Raw genomic sequence first — 16376 nt, forward strand, 5'->3', positions numbered from 1 at the left:
TGGTGCACTTTTTGGTGTATGTCCCTGCAGCTTCCAAAAAAAGTTTTGATTAATAAAGCAATCAATAAAAGGTGTTTGAAATAGCACGGTTCCATCAACAAATGCTATTTCATTTCATTTTTGCATTTGTCAACACTATTGGGTAGGTTTAGGGTTAGAGTTGGTGTAGGGCATATTTACAACAGAGCCCAGGTTGGCTGAATTATAGACCTCATGAAATGGTAGAGATGCTTGCTGCAGCAAACCAGTTTGGAAACCTTTGCAATTCCACTTTGAAATCGCTACTAATATTCCTTTTGCCCCAAGAGGCGATTAAAATACTGAACTGATTCAAGACCTTACCTGTGCAGTTAATACTTTAAAGTGTCTCCATCACAAGGGTAATTGAATGCAAATTACACACAGTTACTACTTATTTAAGCCGCTGCCGTTTTCCACCTATGATGGTATAATGTGGAACGATCTTTGACCCGCTACTATTAAGCACCGGTTCAGGTTGCTTTCAGATTGATGAGAGTGAGGCAGGAGGTGAGGGGCTTATATCGCCGTCTTCAGCAATTATACGCAGGCCTTCCTGACAGCCACACCCCTGGTACGAGGTGGAATGTGAGAAGCCTGGACGAGGGCCCAGACAAGGCAAACATGATGCTGGCCAGGGTTCAGATGAACCCCAGAGGGGCACATGGGCGGGAGATGTGAGGGGCTGTGGGTGTCGCATCGATTGTGGCCGAAAACCGCTAAACCACAAAGCAGACATAATATCCAACCACATGCCGCTGAGGTATGAAGCACGCGATTGTTTCTCGTGCCCCCGTTAAAACTTAAGAAAAGAGTTATTGAAACTCAGGACATGACGACAAAGTCTCCTTTAATGGAAAACGGCTGCAAACGTGCTGCCACTCTGCAAAGGTATATTTTATAGGATTAGTTCGAACAAAGATGAAAACTCTGTTATCAGTTAATCACCTTCATGTTGTTAGAAACCGGAATGACTTTCTTGCTTCTGTGGAACACAAAAAGAGAAATGTAAAGAATTCTGCTGGTTGCTTTTTGCATTGAATGGGGAGCGAAGCTTTCAAGTTTCAAAAAGGACTCAAATGCGCCATTGAAGTATCATGAAAGTGGTACATAGAATTTATGCTCTAGATTTCAGTTCTCCTAAAGCCATCTGATATTAGCACTCATTTATGCATTCATTATAGAAGTTGCTATAGATTCTTGGATCCTTTGAGTCAGATCAATTTCAGTTCACAAAATGGATTGGAATGTTTCATTTATGAATTGGACATTCAATTTTAATTTTAAGTTCAATAAATAAATGATTCAGTTATAGTGGTTATCAGCTCACTGGAACTAATATGGCAGGTTTATTGGCAAATTATAGCTTAAAATACAGTCTTTTTCCTCACACAATGCTTCCATATGACATCAGAAATCTTGGAACACAGCAAACAAATCCTATGAATCATTTGAAACATTTCTTTTTAAGCTTTAAAGTATGTTCCCATAACTGCATGCAAAAGAATTACTAATTCAATTCCTTCACATAGATTTTTAAAATAGGCAAATCTGACAGAATTTCATGTTTGAGTGCACTATCCATTTAAAGCCCCCAAAAGTTTTAAAGCAAGTTTTCTGCAATCTTGCATCATCACTTGTAAGCTGTGACAGTTATAGACATAAAACATAGTTGAAAACATAGGTTAATCTTACAGACCAATTTATCTTCTTAATGGAGATCATAATTTAAGATTGGCGTCAGTTAACTTTATATGCGCTTTTACCATATTGTGCATGCAAAAAAAGGAAAAGGAAAGATAAGAAAACTGATAAAACAAACTACTCCCTGAGTTCTGGCAGGGATGAGTCTAGCAAGAAGCAAGACCTGTGGCTCAGATACAGCACAAGTGTTACAAAAACCATAACGTGAAAATGATAAGAGAAAATGTAACTCATCCAAATCAGTCCCACACAATTACACACACACATTTTTGATTTCCTGTTCTTTCCTGACTCAGTCCTCTTTCCTTTTCCCATAGGGAGGGTTACATTATTGCTCATTACTTATCTGCCTCTCTTTGTTCAACAATTTAGCAGTTTGGCCCAAGAGTCATCCATAGCCCTCTTTCATCCACTGATCTGATGTTTTGAATTGATTTCATGGAAAAGCTGATGTATTTAAACTCTAGATAAGCTGAAATATTGGTTTTGAGACCGTGGGCTAACTGGGACCAATAAAGACCTAAAGCAACATCTTTAGGACAGCTGCGATGGGACCCCACTCAGAAGTAGTACATAATGGGTCAAGCAGGAAATCCCATCCTACCGAGACCTCCTTCTTCTTTTTGAGTTTTTCTAGAGAAAAGAAATGGAAATATATAGATATACCTTGTATAAGTATATATATAGTCAAGCTAAAAAATCACTTTTGGGGATCACAGACATATTATTTACACTTCTGAATTATTCAAACTGTAAATTCTAATGTTTCTAAACTAGCTGAGGAGCCAAAGCAAAAACCTGACTGAAAAAGGAACATGTAAAAACATCTGACATCCTCCAAAATTAATGGCATGCCTGCACTGTTTCAAAATTGTTAATTACTAAAAAGAAGAAAAAAAGAAAAACATGTGTTAATCACAATAATAATAATAATAATAATAATAATAATAATAATAAAGAAGTAGCTTGCATATAGAGTGGAAAAGAAAAAAACAAAAGAAAAATATCCATGTCTTTTTCTTGTCCTAAACAATCTGAACAAAAGTCACCATATTTTAATAAAAAATTAAAGGGATATTTTTTAATGCCAACAGTAACACCATTTTCCAAAGAAAATACTCCAGGGCAATGCTAATGCCAAAAGATATAACAAAACATTCTCTTTTTTTTTCAGGATACATTAACTTTTAACCTGAGGCCATTTTTGGAAAACCAAAAGCCCAAAACACCTAACTTAAATAAAATGACAATTAAATTCACATTAATCCTAAAGTGAGTGTGCACCAGAGGGCAATTTATTAAAGTCACAGATGGAAATTTGACCTCATAAATACATTGAGCGGCCCTACAATGAGGCGGTAGAGAGTTGGGTCCATTTACAAAATTAGGAAGACATTAAGTGGCCAATTCATTTGGGTTTAGGGTATACATTTCAGGGGCTTTTCTCTGCCCTTTATCAAACAAACATGGCTGAGTTATCCTAATGACCCAGATGAAATACAGTTAAGGAAAAATACTTAAAAAAAAAAAAAAAAAAAAAAAAAAAAAAAGCAGCAAAAGTATCTCGAAATAAAAAAAAAAAATATTTTTAAGAAATGATCAGCAGTGTATCGTTTTTCTTATTTATTCGCCCCAGTTTTGCTTTCACTTCTCACAGGTATTACATTTGGAGTAGTAACATCTCTCTGTGGTGCTCAGATAAACGTGGCACTGTTCTGGTGCGTGTAAAAGCTATGAAACAGGAAGGAAGAGCTTTTTATTCGGTTAAGTGAACGTTTACTCCGCTTTACCCAGCTTGTTGCTTTTGGCTGCTTCTATCAGCAAAATAAACTCTGATACAAAGGAAGTCACCCCTAAAATAGCTCAGTCCTGCTTTGGCTTTTTAGACATGCTGTGTGGCCGAGTGAGGGTCCACAGTCTTCATGAATACCCTCAGTGAAGGAAACCCTCTTGAGCGCTGGGATTAACCTTTCCGTTTTACTCCAGTCGCCAATATCCAAACTGAGGGTCGAGCAGAACAATGGGAATTTCACAGGGCCAGGGTTCGAATGTGTGCTTTTAAATCTAAAGTGCTACTTGGCAAGATGCACTATCCTAAGAAACATGAGCTCGGAAAAAGTTTTCTTTGAACACCGAGTGTGAAGATCTATCACTTCCAGTCCCCTGACGGCTCCCACATGTGACACGGCAGAAGCTTGAGCTTTGTCCAAAATGGACCTCAGGCTCTACTGACAGATTGAATTCCATCGGCTTTAGAGACGATCAGACTTTAAGACAGTCTTAAATAGGAAGTTTATGAAATGTTTATTCTTAAAGGAATAGTTAACCAATATTTTGTTGCTGTTGTTTTGTGTTGTACACAAAAACATTATAATACAAATTTATCATTTATTCCTGAGATGGACAAACTTAATTTTTAGCAGCAATTGCTTCAGTCTTCGGTGTCACGTGATCCTTCAGAAATTATTGTAATATGCTGATTTAATGATTAAGAAAAATTTGCATGTTGAAAGCAGTTATGTTGGTTGATATTTTTGTGAAGCCTGTGATACATATTTTTAAGATTTTTGGATTAACAGAAAATTTTCAAAAGAACAGCATTATTTGTGCAACATTATAAATGTCTTGCTGTTTAGAAATCAAATGCATCTTTGCTGAATATGAAGTACTAATGGATCTATTTCACTTTTATTATATGAAAACAAACAGTCAGGACATTGTGTTCCACAGAAAAAGTCGACATGAAGTTGAGTAAAAGATGAATTATCAACTTGTGATTAGCTATCCAAGAACCTGGACAATACCTTTCTTTGCCCTAATCTCATGTTTAAAAGCATCCCTTCATTAAACAGCTGATAGTTTAAGCATTTGAGATTAGCAGAGGATAGCTAGCTACATCCTCAAGTGGTCCGTTTCCTGTAACAAATGATAAAAGATCACAGTCAATCCACAAAAGTCTCCCTCTTTGGACCATTCCTGCTTCTGGGATAATCCTTGGACAAACAGAAGCCACCTTTGACTGGACAAGAATGTTATCGGGATACGCTCTTCCCCCGGCACAGCAGAATTCCACAGTGAACGTATGTCGACCCCACACAGACCCCTCCGCACCTCCAACAACAGACCAGTCACTATCTGGAGTCTTTCATCAGCCTACGGCTTGAGTGGTATTAAGAATTACTCCACAGTCACGGCTCACTTGATTAAGACAGATAGACCAGTGCAGGACACTTCATCTTCTGTCCAATGAAATATGTTAACTGCATCCTCATGTGCCTTAAACACAATTAGCCCGAATTAGGCCTGTGCCTCATTCTACTAAAACAAGCTTTCTTGTGCTATCTGTCCTGTTACATTTCAAATACAAAAAATATGACTTAATACCTTAAGTAAAGCTACTGAACGAGACAACCTTTCTCTGTCAAGACCTATTAACATCCTCTAAACGAAGCAAGGTATGTTTTTTCCTGCTTCAAGTCTCAGTGAGGAGGAAAAGTGACATTACTAATGCTAGCAGATGTGCTTATACTCCTTTCACTATATTTTATGATAAGCCACTTACTCGCTGGTGTAGAATTCAGACTGCATCAACTGCCAAATTGCTTTTTTTATGAACTCTGTCATACTGAAACGTAGTATGTTTTCTGATAGCGTGCATAAAAGGCTTTTATTTTTCTTTCTTTCATTCTTTTGTTGTTAACCATTGCACCATAATATTATTTCAGCCGACTAGGTCTAAAATGGAGCCAAGCTAGATTTCGTTTTCTCTTTAAAAAAGGATCTTATAAGTGTCTGCGAATACTAATCTGTAGCTGTTTTATATCCATCAGTGTAATTAAGTTGGGCGGCGTTGCAAAATGAAGACGAGAATGGAAATGCTGAGAAAAGCATGTGGGATTTGACCGTTTGGAAGGAAGCCTTTAGATCAATTAGAATGATGTTCATGTTGGAGCCATGACTTTTACTAAAAAGCATCATGTTAGATTGTTCTTAAAAATCGGACAGGGGCCACCCATTCCATGATTACATAACACGTCTATTCAACAAAAATGAACTGAGCATGAAGCAGGTTACACTACGGAACCAAGCGATTTCCATTCAGTGTATTATATTTGAGAAAAAAAGAAAGAAAGGGAAACTTGAGTTTATGAAATCTAAATGACATTGTTAAGGAAAATTAATTTCAAACTCTTCATGCAATCTATCATATGTGTTATGTTTTGTGAAAATAAACATATAGATTCAAATAATTAATCTCAGACTATTCACCAAGATCACAATACTGATAAATAAGAGTGTGTTTTAGATAAATATGGTTTGTTTGTCTAATGAAAGTGATAAAGTCAATGCTAGATGAGTTATCCACGCCAAGAACCCCTTTGGTTGTTTCTGTAGGTGTTTCTGTTTGAGAAGCAATTATCATTAACTGCTTGGTGACTGACCAGTATTGTCCAACTATTATAACTGAACTATAATAATTACAGTGAAATACAAAATGAATTATGTAGTAATTTAAATTATAAAGCACTTTTCTTTTATATAGGAGCAAATAAAATTGCTACACAAATGCATGCACCTACTTAAACAAATTACACTATGCTTTATAATAAATATCCATATACAGTGAAGCCCAAATGTCTGAGATCACTAATGAAAAATGCTTCCATTTCTTGTTTAATCATTTAAAATATATTACATATAATAAAATAGTTATTTTTCGGTTGTTCTCAGATTTTTGGAAATTTAGTAAATATTTTTTAGTCCAATAAAATAAATATTTTATGTCAAATATTTTTTTGTCTGCTGCATGAATTTATTTCCTGTCAACTTTGCTCAACTTTGTTTATGAAAAATAACAAACTCTCAAACATACAAGGCAGAATGTACAGGGAGGAGGAACAAGCTGATGCTTTTAGAAACCATTAGAGAGCCGTGCTGATATCTGCCAGGACAGTTAAAGCTTAGCCCATAATAGAAGGATAGATCCTTCTCGCTCTTCCTTCAAGCACTCCCGGGGGTCTGCCTGACTTCCTGTCATTAAAGAGACAGCGCGCCCCGACTACCATCTGGGTGACTGACAACCCGCCATCAGCACAACGTGTGGAGTCCACCTGAACATCTGCAAAATCAGCCAGACGTTGCTCGAGCGAGACACCCCTGCCAGGCGGTTACGTCGTGCGGTGCGAGCAGACAGCGGCTGAACAGAGATTTCTGTTGATGTAAATCACGTTTTTGACAGCTAAAGTGGCCAACCTAATGCTTTTAATAAGACAGGTCTGTTATTGTAAAGCTCGTACTTTGCCTTGTTGCAAAACTCGTAGTTGCAGTGACCATAAAACACGTCCTTGCAATCTGGCATCTGAACATCAGCCAAGAACGCAGAAAAAACATCTGAGATGTTTCACTGTTGTCTAAACAGTTTTTGATGACAACTGAACAGTTGAAGTGCTTAGCGTCAAGAACAGTTCTGATCCATGTCGGCTTTAGACTCGTAAACACTTCTGACAAGCATATCTTTAGTTTTCACACACAAAACTTTGCATTTCATATTTTAAAGCACTTTTATCTTTCCTCTCCACCGCTCTACTGTAGAACAGCTGTTCATTCTCTCTTCTCAGCTTACGCAAACTACAACTACTACGTAATTGAGTATACTGAAATTGCGATAATTGTGCGATCATCCATTGCGCAACTTAATAGTACTCACCTTTTGTAACCACTGCGTATAATTCTCCATGACGTGTTCCAGCTGCTGGATCTTCTGGTTGGAGAATTCTGCTTCAGGTTGAGGTGAGTCCCGCTGAAGTGCGTTGGCATTGTATGCCGTGCCCGCTTTAAAGTCTCGACAAGCTCCTCCATCACTCTCCGGAAGGATAAAAGTGTAGCTACACTGTCCTTGTTGGATCCGATGATATTTCCGACCGCTGCTGATGTTCGCTTTCGCCGTGGAGCTTCTGAGTCCTTCTTCTGCTCCTCTTCTTTGCTCAGCCCCTCCACAGTCTGCTACCACCAGCAGCGCTGCCAGGGACAAGCAGCGGCACACGAACCAAACCCACCACATGGCAGGAGCTGGAGGGGAGGGTGAGGTTGCAAATATCAAAGTTCGTTTGAGGGTGCCCTCGGTTTCCTTCAGTCCACAGTCAGGTGGAATCAGTATGAGCAGAGATGTACGGATGGCCTGGGGCACGTGGTGATCACGTCCAGACTGGACCGCTGCCTGGAGGTCATTATTGATCCTGTCACCGGCTCACCAGACACTTCCTGACTTTACATCAAGTTAGTCTTCTGGGGAAAAACTGAAGCCTTGAGAAACTGTTGCATGTGAATTGCAGCTGTGCAGTTATGAAGAAAGCAAGATAGTGTCCATGAAGATGTAGTCTGGAGTGTTGTCAGACCTCCCCTGGCGCTCTCTCTCTCTCTCTCTCTCTCTCTCTCTCTATGTTTCCTCTGTGTGTGACCGTGCGACTGAATGACTTTGCTCTGGGCTTCTAGCATGCTCTGAGCCTGCCCCTCGCAGTGACTGGAGAGGAATGCGTGTGCGTACGTGTGTGTGTGTGTGTGTGCGTGTGAGAGAGAGAGAGAGTGAAAAGGAAAGTGAAGCGTAGCGGGACCCCAGCAAAGAGGATGTTCTCAGTGCTTAAGGATCATTTTACAAGCTTTCTGACCCTGTGTTTGTGTAGTAGCCCTGCCTTCAGTAAACTGAACATTCAGTAACATACACTCATACATTCAATCTACACACCCACCTGATGAATGCTAACTATATACTGTACATTTGTTTGCATAAAAGCATTTACTTATTCTCATTTTTGTCCATACTTATCATTCCTCAAGCTGGGGAACACAAGAAGAGTCCAGGCTGCACTGTCTTATACATGACCGTTGCTGTTTTTCAGAAAATAAAACACTTGCTTTTCACATAAATGTGTAAAATAAAAAACTGTGTAAATTTAAAACTAATATATGGCTTCAGAAGATTTGGAATACAGTGCACAGGTCTCATGCATTGCTTGTTCTCGTGATTTATGATGTATTTTTTTAAACCATGACATCATCCAATTTTATTGTATGGAAAAAGCAGCATGAACATTTTGTAAAACTTACATTGTGTTTATTAGTCAGGTTTTCATGCTTGGATAGGATGGATGGATGGATGGATGGATGGATGGATGGATCTGTCTCTTTAAAACTACAAAAAATGAAAAGTTTAAAAGTCCAGTCACCAAAGAAGAATATTAGTAACAGCTTTTTCAGCTTTCTCAAAAATGTGTGAAACAACACATGGAATGTGACATTGTGAAACTCTGCTCCCATCAAAAACACAAGCCTGCAATTCACAGCATCCCCCTCTTGTTTTCATAAAAACAAAAACTGAAATCCAGCACTGGCCTGATGGAGGAGCTGCATCATAAGAGGAGACAGCACTATGTTGGAAAATGCCTCCTATTTACACTGATCTTGGACCAGCGTTCTCCTCCCAGAACCCAACTAACTATTGTGAGACAAAAACAAAGAGCTGGTCTCAAAGCGAAACCCAACAGTTGGCAGAAAACTGTGTTTGGAGACAGGAGGTCGAAGGTCAAGTTCCAATTAAAGCCCCAAGCTTTTTTCTCACCCCCTACTATGGCAACCTAGCTGGCAGATAAAGACTGAACGGTTCTTAGTACACTGACTACGAGACAATGAGTCAGTGCAGTAATCCTCATAACAGCCCTCCTCCTCGCGGTTTCTAAATTGGATGTAGACACCCCAAGATAAAGAGCCCAGAATAACCCTGACCAGTCTTAACTTTTAAAGCATGAGTAAACATTTCTCTGAAATCTGACGCCACACCCCCATATCTAAAATATAGGCGTCTGTCTCAACACCATATAAGTAGCACAATATGTGAATTTCGGACTAGAATGATAACCGAAAAAAACAAAATAAGCATAGTAAATTTAGAAACATTTTTCTCTGGTAGGAGTTTTTTTTAACACAGAACGCAAGGGGAAAAATTTTAAATGACTGTCATGGACAGAGAGGAAAAACAATGCAAAATGAAAGTTGACTTCAGAAATATCTTGGTATAAATGTATTTTTATTAGGTAGAAGCAACCTAGAAATAGGAAAATGCTTACCTGTAATATTTCTTATAATATGTGCATACAGTTTGGTCTTTGCCATTGATGTCAATATCAGTATACTCAATGTTAGACTGTGCAAGAACATTTTAGTCACCTCTTGATGTCTAATTTAAAATCCTGAAACAAAGCCAATCGAAAACCACTGATTTAGAAGACAAGCAACGGAAGGTTTAGTTTCCCACTGAATCAGAGCCACTACATTATGTTTACAGTGTAGTAGGTCAGAACTTCAAAGAGCTACATGATGAACACTATGTGATTTGGCGTTCACTCAAGTTTTCAGGGAAATGCACAAACCGTGGATATTTACACGTCATAATTGATTTGTATAATTTACACACCAAAGTCTTCGCTGGAATGTAAACATAGAACATGCTGCGAGAAAACAAACATCTTATTCATGCTCCCGGTTTTAACTGCCTAGACTCCCAAATTATTCATCACAGACCAGAAAGTGCCATCATACTTATGACAAAAGTGCTGTTTATATAATATTGGCTTTTTTTTTTTTTTTTTTTTGCTCAAAAGTGTTTAAAATGGTAAAGGTCATCCATTTTCAAGAAAACAAATGAGTACTTAATGTGGTAAAAGTGCAACTGTAGCAGTTTTACAAAATAATCTGTAGCTTGCAGACGACTCCAGAACAAAGGCATAAAGAAGCCGGTACAAAAAAACGCCTAAGATAACAATGGCAATTTGAACGTGATGAGCTCTTCATTGTCTCAATTATTCTCCTGCGGCTAGCGTCTGGCAAAACATTTACTCACAGGGGGCTTTTTCTGTCGATGACGGAGCTGAACCACTGCCAGCGGACTTATTCATCCATTTCAATGGATAATTACCAAGCACTAATATGTCACACAGCCACATTCTTCCGTCTTCAATGGACCAGTTCATCCCATCCATAACCGAGGCCTCTCAGTTCATCGGTTCCCCAAGGGGGAAAACAGCCTCATTCAAATTTGTCACACTAAAGGCTCTCGACATCTCATTTGATAGCATATCAAGCCCGGCCAGCTCAACATATCCAATTGAAAGTGGCATTTCAATGGCTTGTGCAAATTTGAAATGTTTTGTGGTGACTATGCAGCCATCTTCCTTCAGAAATCCAATGAAGTTCAAAGAAAGACAAGTGGCTTTAAGTGGAAGCACTGGGAAAACGAATTGGATTGCTAAAAGGATAAAAGAAAAAGACTAAAATAAAAAGAGGAGTGTATAGCACTCATGACATGTCCATGAGTCCAAAAAGAAAGAAAAGTGAAGAGAAAGACATGTTTAGTCTGCATTCTTGCACCTTAGTCTAATTCTTTAGGACAGATGGTTTGATTGATTCTTTAAACAGCCCGGCGTGGCACATGCTGACCGGGATGATGTCATGAATTGTAAACTGTTGGAAGAATGACACCAGCAGCTATTAGTCTCAAACTCCTGCCGTGGACAGCTCATCTCAGACCAGTTCTCTTGGGCAAAGCCAACAGAGCATACTGAGGTCTAAGTATGTCAAAGCAACCCTCTGTCTTCCTTACTGATGCTAAAGTTCATGTCAAGTTTATGGAACGTGCACTCTTGTACCTGTCCATCAAAGGCTATAGATGTTTCTAATCTTGATTACCGTACCCAGATGTGCTGAGGTCACACAGAGATAGATGCAAGCATTATTACTATAAGTGAAATCATTTAACATGATAGTATTTTATTAATGGAATTATGTCCGATTTTTTTCTTTGCCCACTTGTAATTTTATTTTCATGAGCATTGTCTACCGTCTTAGTGTGCATAGGTTTTAGCTGGTCATATTCTTCATACTATTACGATATTCATAAAACAAATGAAGATGAAATGTGTCATATAAATGGCTAAATCAGATTAAAATAATCTGAGAATTTATTTACACTAAAGTTTACGATCCATTAATATGTCTCCTATATGACACCTATATATATATATATATATATATATATATTATATATATATATATACACACACACACACACACACACACACACATTTTATAGATAATTATTTTAAATTCATTATTTACTCCACTGCTCATGCCATTTATATATGAGCATTATTATAAACGTATCAATTTGTTCTCACATGGCTATTCTTTCATTAAATTAAAATTATGAAATTATGTTTTACAACATGCACATGATTTCAAGTTTTTCACAATATTTAAATTCACATTATAAAATGAGAAAACCAATTAATCATGGCAAAAAAAATTTAACTTTTTAATTTAATTTTTTTTCTCACCTGCATATATTGCCCAGAGCTCTGTACTCTGACCTGTCAGAATGAAAAATTGATGGTTGATTAAATAATTTTTTAGATATTTGGTAAAGTAGCATAATACAAAGATCTAGTCAGCATCTAGTCCATGTACTTCTCAGACTGCATGCAATCCACTGCAGTTGATATCAATCGGAATGCCAACAGGCAGATTACTGACAATAAATAAATGAAACCTAATACTAGGATTCCCATCTTTACTGCTGTGATAAAAGCTTGACATTTCCTCAAAACATGAGATTTGTCTTGTTGTGTGGTGCGTGTGCAGGCTTTATCCCCGTTGCTGGCTGATGTATGATGTCTGAGATAATTGCACATTCAAAGCCAGAATGTTTAAGTTCTCAGCTCTGTTAGTGCTCTTAATCTCTCTGATCAAGGCTGTTCTAAAACAAGTGCTTGCTGCTGATGGTCTCTTATCTTTCCAGGCCAAGGGAGAAGCTGTACATCATAAGAGTATTTACAAAGAATTTGGAACCATATGTCATCTAACTCCTTCCATTAGATCAATATGCATTTCCCGATCTTCAACAGAACCTGCACGCTACAATGACATGGACTGAAAAAGAAAAAAAGGGCGAAATGGAGGGAAAGTAAGAAAAACTTCTATTAATGAATATTCCAGTAAGGTAAATTTATTATAAGTGATTTGAAGGCCATGCTGTCATTCTTAAATTGCAATTTAAACTATAATGTTGTAGTCTCAATAGGTAAAACTGGTTCTCTTTTAGTCAGTCTCTATGACGTTAAGACATTGACTGACGTCATGTGTGCTGCGGTCTTTCCCCAGCAGCTGCTGCTCAGTCAAAGTTGGAGGCTGAGTTAACGGCCATGCTCATTCAGGTCACCAAAGGGCATGGATTCTCCACCTTCTCCCAAGCACTTGAGGCTGGATGATTGGTATCTGGGCTCCAGTCGTGACTCTCAGCCACGCTCTGCCCAAGTGCCTTTCTTCCCGGAGGTGCATGAAGAGCTCACCATAACGTGGAAAGCCCCTTACACTGCCTGTAAAAATGGTGGGTGGCCCAGGGGGTACATAGACATTCCCCAGGTGAAGCGTGCATTTGCGGTGCATTCATGCCCACAAAACACTGCCACCTGAAGGAATTGTCTGTACCTAAAGCCTCTAAGCTGTAATCAGGTCTTGTTGCCAAAGCATACAGTACTGCGGACCAGGCTGCCTTCGCCATGCATGCCATAGTTATCCTGCAAGTTTACCAAGCCAGGGCACTTAAACAAGGGTAGTTCTATTTCAAGGTTGAGGCAGGAACTGCGAACAGTGACTTACTTTGCTCTATGAGCGACAAAGGTCACAGTGTGGTCCCTCGTTCAGGTAATGCCCAAAATGGTGGTACAGCAGTGACATCTCTGGCAACCTGGTGCAGATTGGTTTACGGCTATTGGCCATGAAGGACGTATACTTTCACATCTCGACTCTGCCTTGACAACAAATGTTTTTTTGGTTTGCTTTTGAGGGTCAGGCATATCAGTACAAAAGTCCTCCCCTTCGGACTGTTCCTGTTTCCACGCATTTTAACCAAACTAGCGGAGGGTGCCATGACGTTGGGAGAAAGGCATCCAGATCCTCATCTCGATGACTGGCTTATATTAGCTCACTTGCAAGATTTGTTGTACAAGCACGGGGATCTGTTGCTACAGCACGTCAGACATCTGGGGCTTCGGGTCAACAGGGAAAGCATAAGCCCTTCCCCGTGCAGAGCATCTCCTTTCTCTGTATGGAGCTGGATTCGCTCAGTATGACAGCACATGCTGAACTGCCACTGTTCATTCAAAATGGCGATCCCTCTAAAACATCTTCAGAGGATCCTGAGGCATATGGTAGCTGCAGCTGCAGTTATGCCACTTGAGCCGCTTCAGCATTGTTGAGTCCCAAAATTGGCATGGCGTCAAGACATTCTCTGGGTCTGTGTCTGTTGTCATCTTTTCAGTCCATGATCATTCCTACGTGCAGGAGTGCACTTAGGTCAGGTGTCGAGGCATGTAGTGGTCAACGCAGTTGCCTCTATGATGGGCTGGGGCACTGTATGCAATGGGAGAGCATCATTAGGCTCCTGGACAGGATCTCAACTGCAGTGCCTTACCAATTGCCTTGAGTTGGTGGCAGTACTGCTTGTGCCTCACAGGTTTCGACCGCTGCTACAGGGCAAGCATGTACTAGTCCGTACAGACAACACAGTGACGGTGGTTTGAAGTGGTTTGAAATGTGTCAATAAATGAACTGTAACTCAGCAAAAACTCACAGACATTTGAGATCTATCTATAGAAAACTTGTCATATCTACTCCTAAATGTAGTTATGTCGAAAACAAACATTCTGTGATAAAGTTATCAGTATGAAACCAATACCATGTGGAAACCAACACATCAGTTTCTATGTTTGAACTTATTATATTTAATCTGACATAGAAAAAAAACTGTAGAAAGGAATAACAGATAAATGTACCAAACTGACCACAGATCATCCTAATGAGTAAGAAATGTTTAGCATTAGTATACCTGTTATAGTGGCATAAACTTGAACACATTTACTGGTTTGGTTTTTCCCAAACTATAATTCCTGACTAAAATGTTTGAAAATGAATGAAACATTCTGAATGTTAATAGCGGTTTGTTCGAATAAGTAAGTAATGATTATTTTTTGCAGTAGTTTACGTGTTATAGTTGCATAATCTTAAAGACATTTACTGGTTTGGTCAAGTGAAACGATTTGAATATAATGGGCACTTTATTGTATCTAAAATTTACGAGACAATTATGTTTCTATGCTCTATATAATATAACACAATACGATATTCACTCCCATGTCTTCAAACTGTTTACCTCTAGGAGCACTGTACCAGCATCAGATATTCACCTACATTGATATTCTCTGGTAAAACAAACACTCTGACTACTGATAATCAGGGCTTGACATTAACACCCACCAAATGCAGATGGATTTCAGCTGTGGCAGGTAACACAGTCATTCCCACTAGCTGCTCCATTTGTTTAATGAAAATAGTTGCTAATAAATATCACAGCTGAACAGTCATGCATGTGCAAAACACAGCACAGCAGTGTTTTTTTAATGAATGATTTGCATTTTTGAATTTGGAATCATTTGAGTCAATGATTCAGTGGTCCATTCATAAGGACAGTGAGCAAAAAAGTTAACGTCAAGCTCTGTTGATGATGGTTATTTTTCTTGAATCCATGGAAAGAAGCAGTTTTCAGGCAGAACTCAAAGGCTGTTCACATCCATGTCTGTAGTTAGATCAATAACGTGTCTTTGACCTTCAGTATGTATGGTTTAATTATACTGTGTTGTAAATAAAATACAACTATTTTTAAAAAGCCAGTTTTCACTCTCCTTACATTCTTTCTTACCTGCCTCAGTCACATTGATGGGCCATTAAGGGAAGGGCCTTTTGTCGAAAAGGTGAGAATTACTCAATATTAATGACCATTGTCATATTTTTTTTTACATCCATCTTTTTCATATATTATTGTAGTACAGTTTGTGCAAAATAAAAAAAAATTACATGTTGACATTGTGTGTTATAAATAGCAGAAATAAGCACAAATGTAAATCCTTCCAGACTACACCTTATCCCTTCTTGGGATTTTTCCGTCATCCTTTTACAATATGAGCGGATTCTTTGAGCCGCTTGACTGCTTATATGTCAAAACTTTGCTCATGGTCGCGCTCACATCCAAAAGAGGATGGAAGACCTGCATACATTTTCGGTCAATAATATGTGCCTTGAATTTGGCCCAGCTGACTCTTACGTTACCTTGAGACCCCGACCTGGTTATGTGCCCAAGGTTCCCACTACTACCTTTGAAAATCAGGTGGTGAATTTGCAAGCACCGTCCCCAGAGGAGGCAGACCTGGACCTTGCAATGCTGTGTCCAGTTTGCACCTTGAGCCTTTACGTGGAATGCACCCGGAATTTCAGGAATTCTGACAAACTCTTTGTCTGCTTTGAGGGACAGCAGAAGGGAAATGCTGTCTCCAAAGACAGGTTGGCTCAATGGGTGGTGGAATGCGCATTGGGTGGGTTACCAGTCCCAAGGTGAGCCATGCCCCCTAGGAGTGAGGGCTCATTCTACTCAAAGTGTTGCCTTCTCCTGGGCACTGCTGCACAGTGCCTCTCTAGCAGGGCTGTAGGGCTGCGAGCTGGGCATCAACCAATACCATCGCAAGATTTTATAATCTCTGTGTAGAGCTTGTGTC

The 16376-nt window shown here is 39.1% G+C and overlaps 1 protein-coding gene across 1 annotated transcript in view; it reads right to left on the reverse strand.

Moving 5' to 3' along the window:
* Positions 1-8216, reverse strand: part of angpt1 (angiopoietin 1) — a 48273-nt gene extending 40057 nt beyond the window's left edge. The window contains exon 1 of the mRNA XM_043218115.1: positions 7430-8216. Within this exon, the coding sequence (XP_043074050.1) occupies positions 7430-7783 (354 nt within the window). The 5' untranslated portion in view covers positions 7784-8216. The remainder of the gene's footprint in view (positions 1-7429) is intronic.
* Between the last annotated feature and the right edge of the window lie 8160 nt (positions 8217-16376).

The sequence above is a fragment of the Puntigrus tetrazona genome, chromosome 19 (genome assembly GCF_018831695.1).
Source record: "Puntigrus tetrazona isolate hp1 chromosome 19, ASM1883169v1, whole genome shotgun sequence".
Taxonomy (NCBI): domain Eukaryota; kingdom Metazoa; phylum Chordata; class Actinopteri; order Cypriniformes; family Cyprinidae; genus Puntigrus; species Puntigrus tetrazona.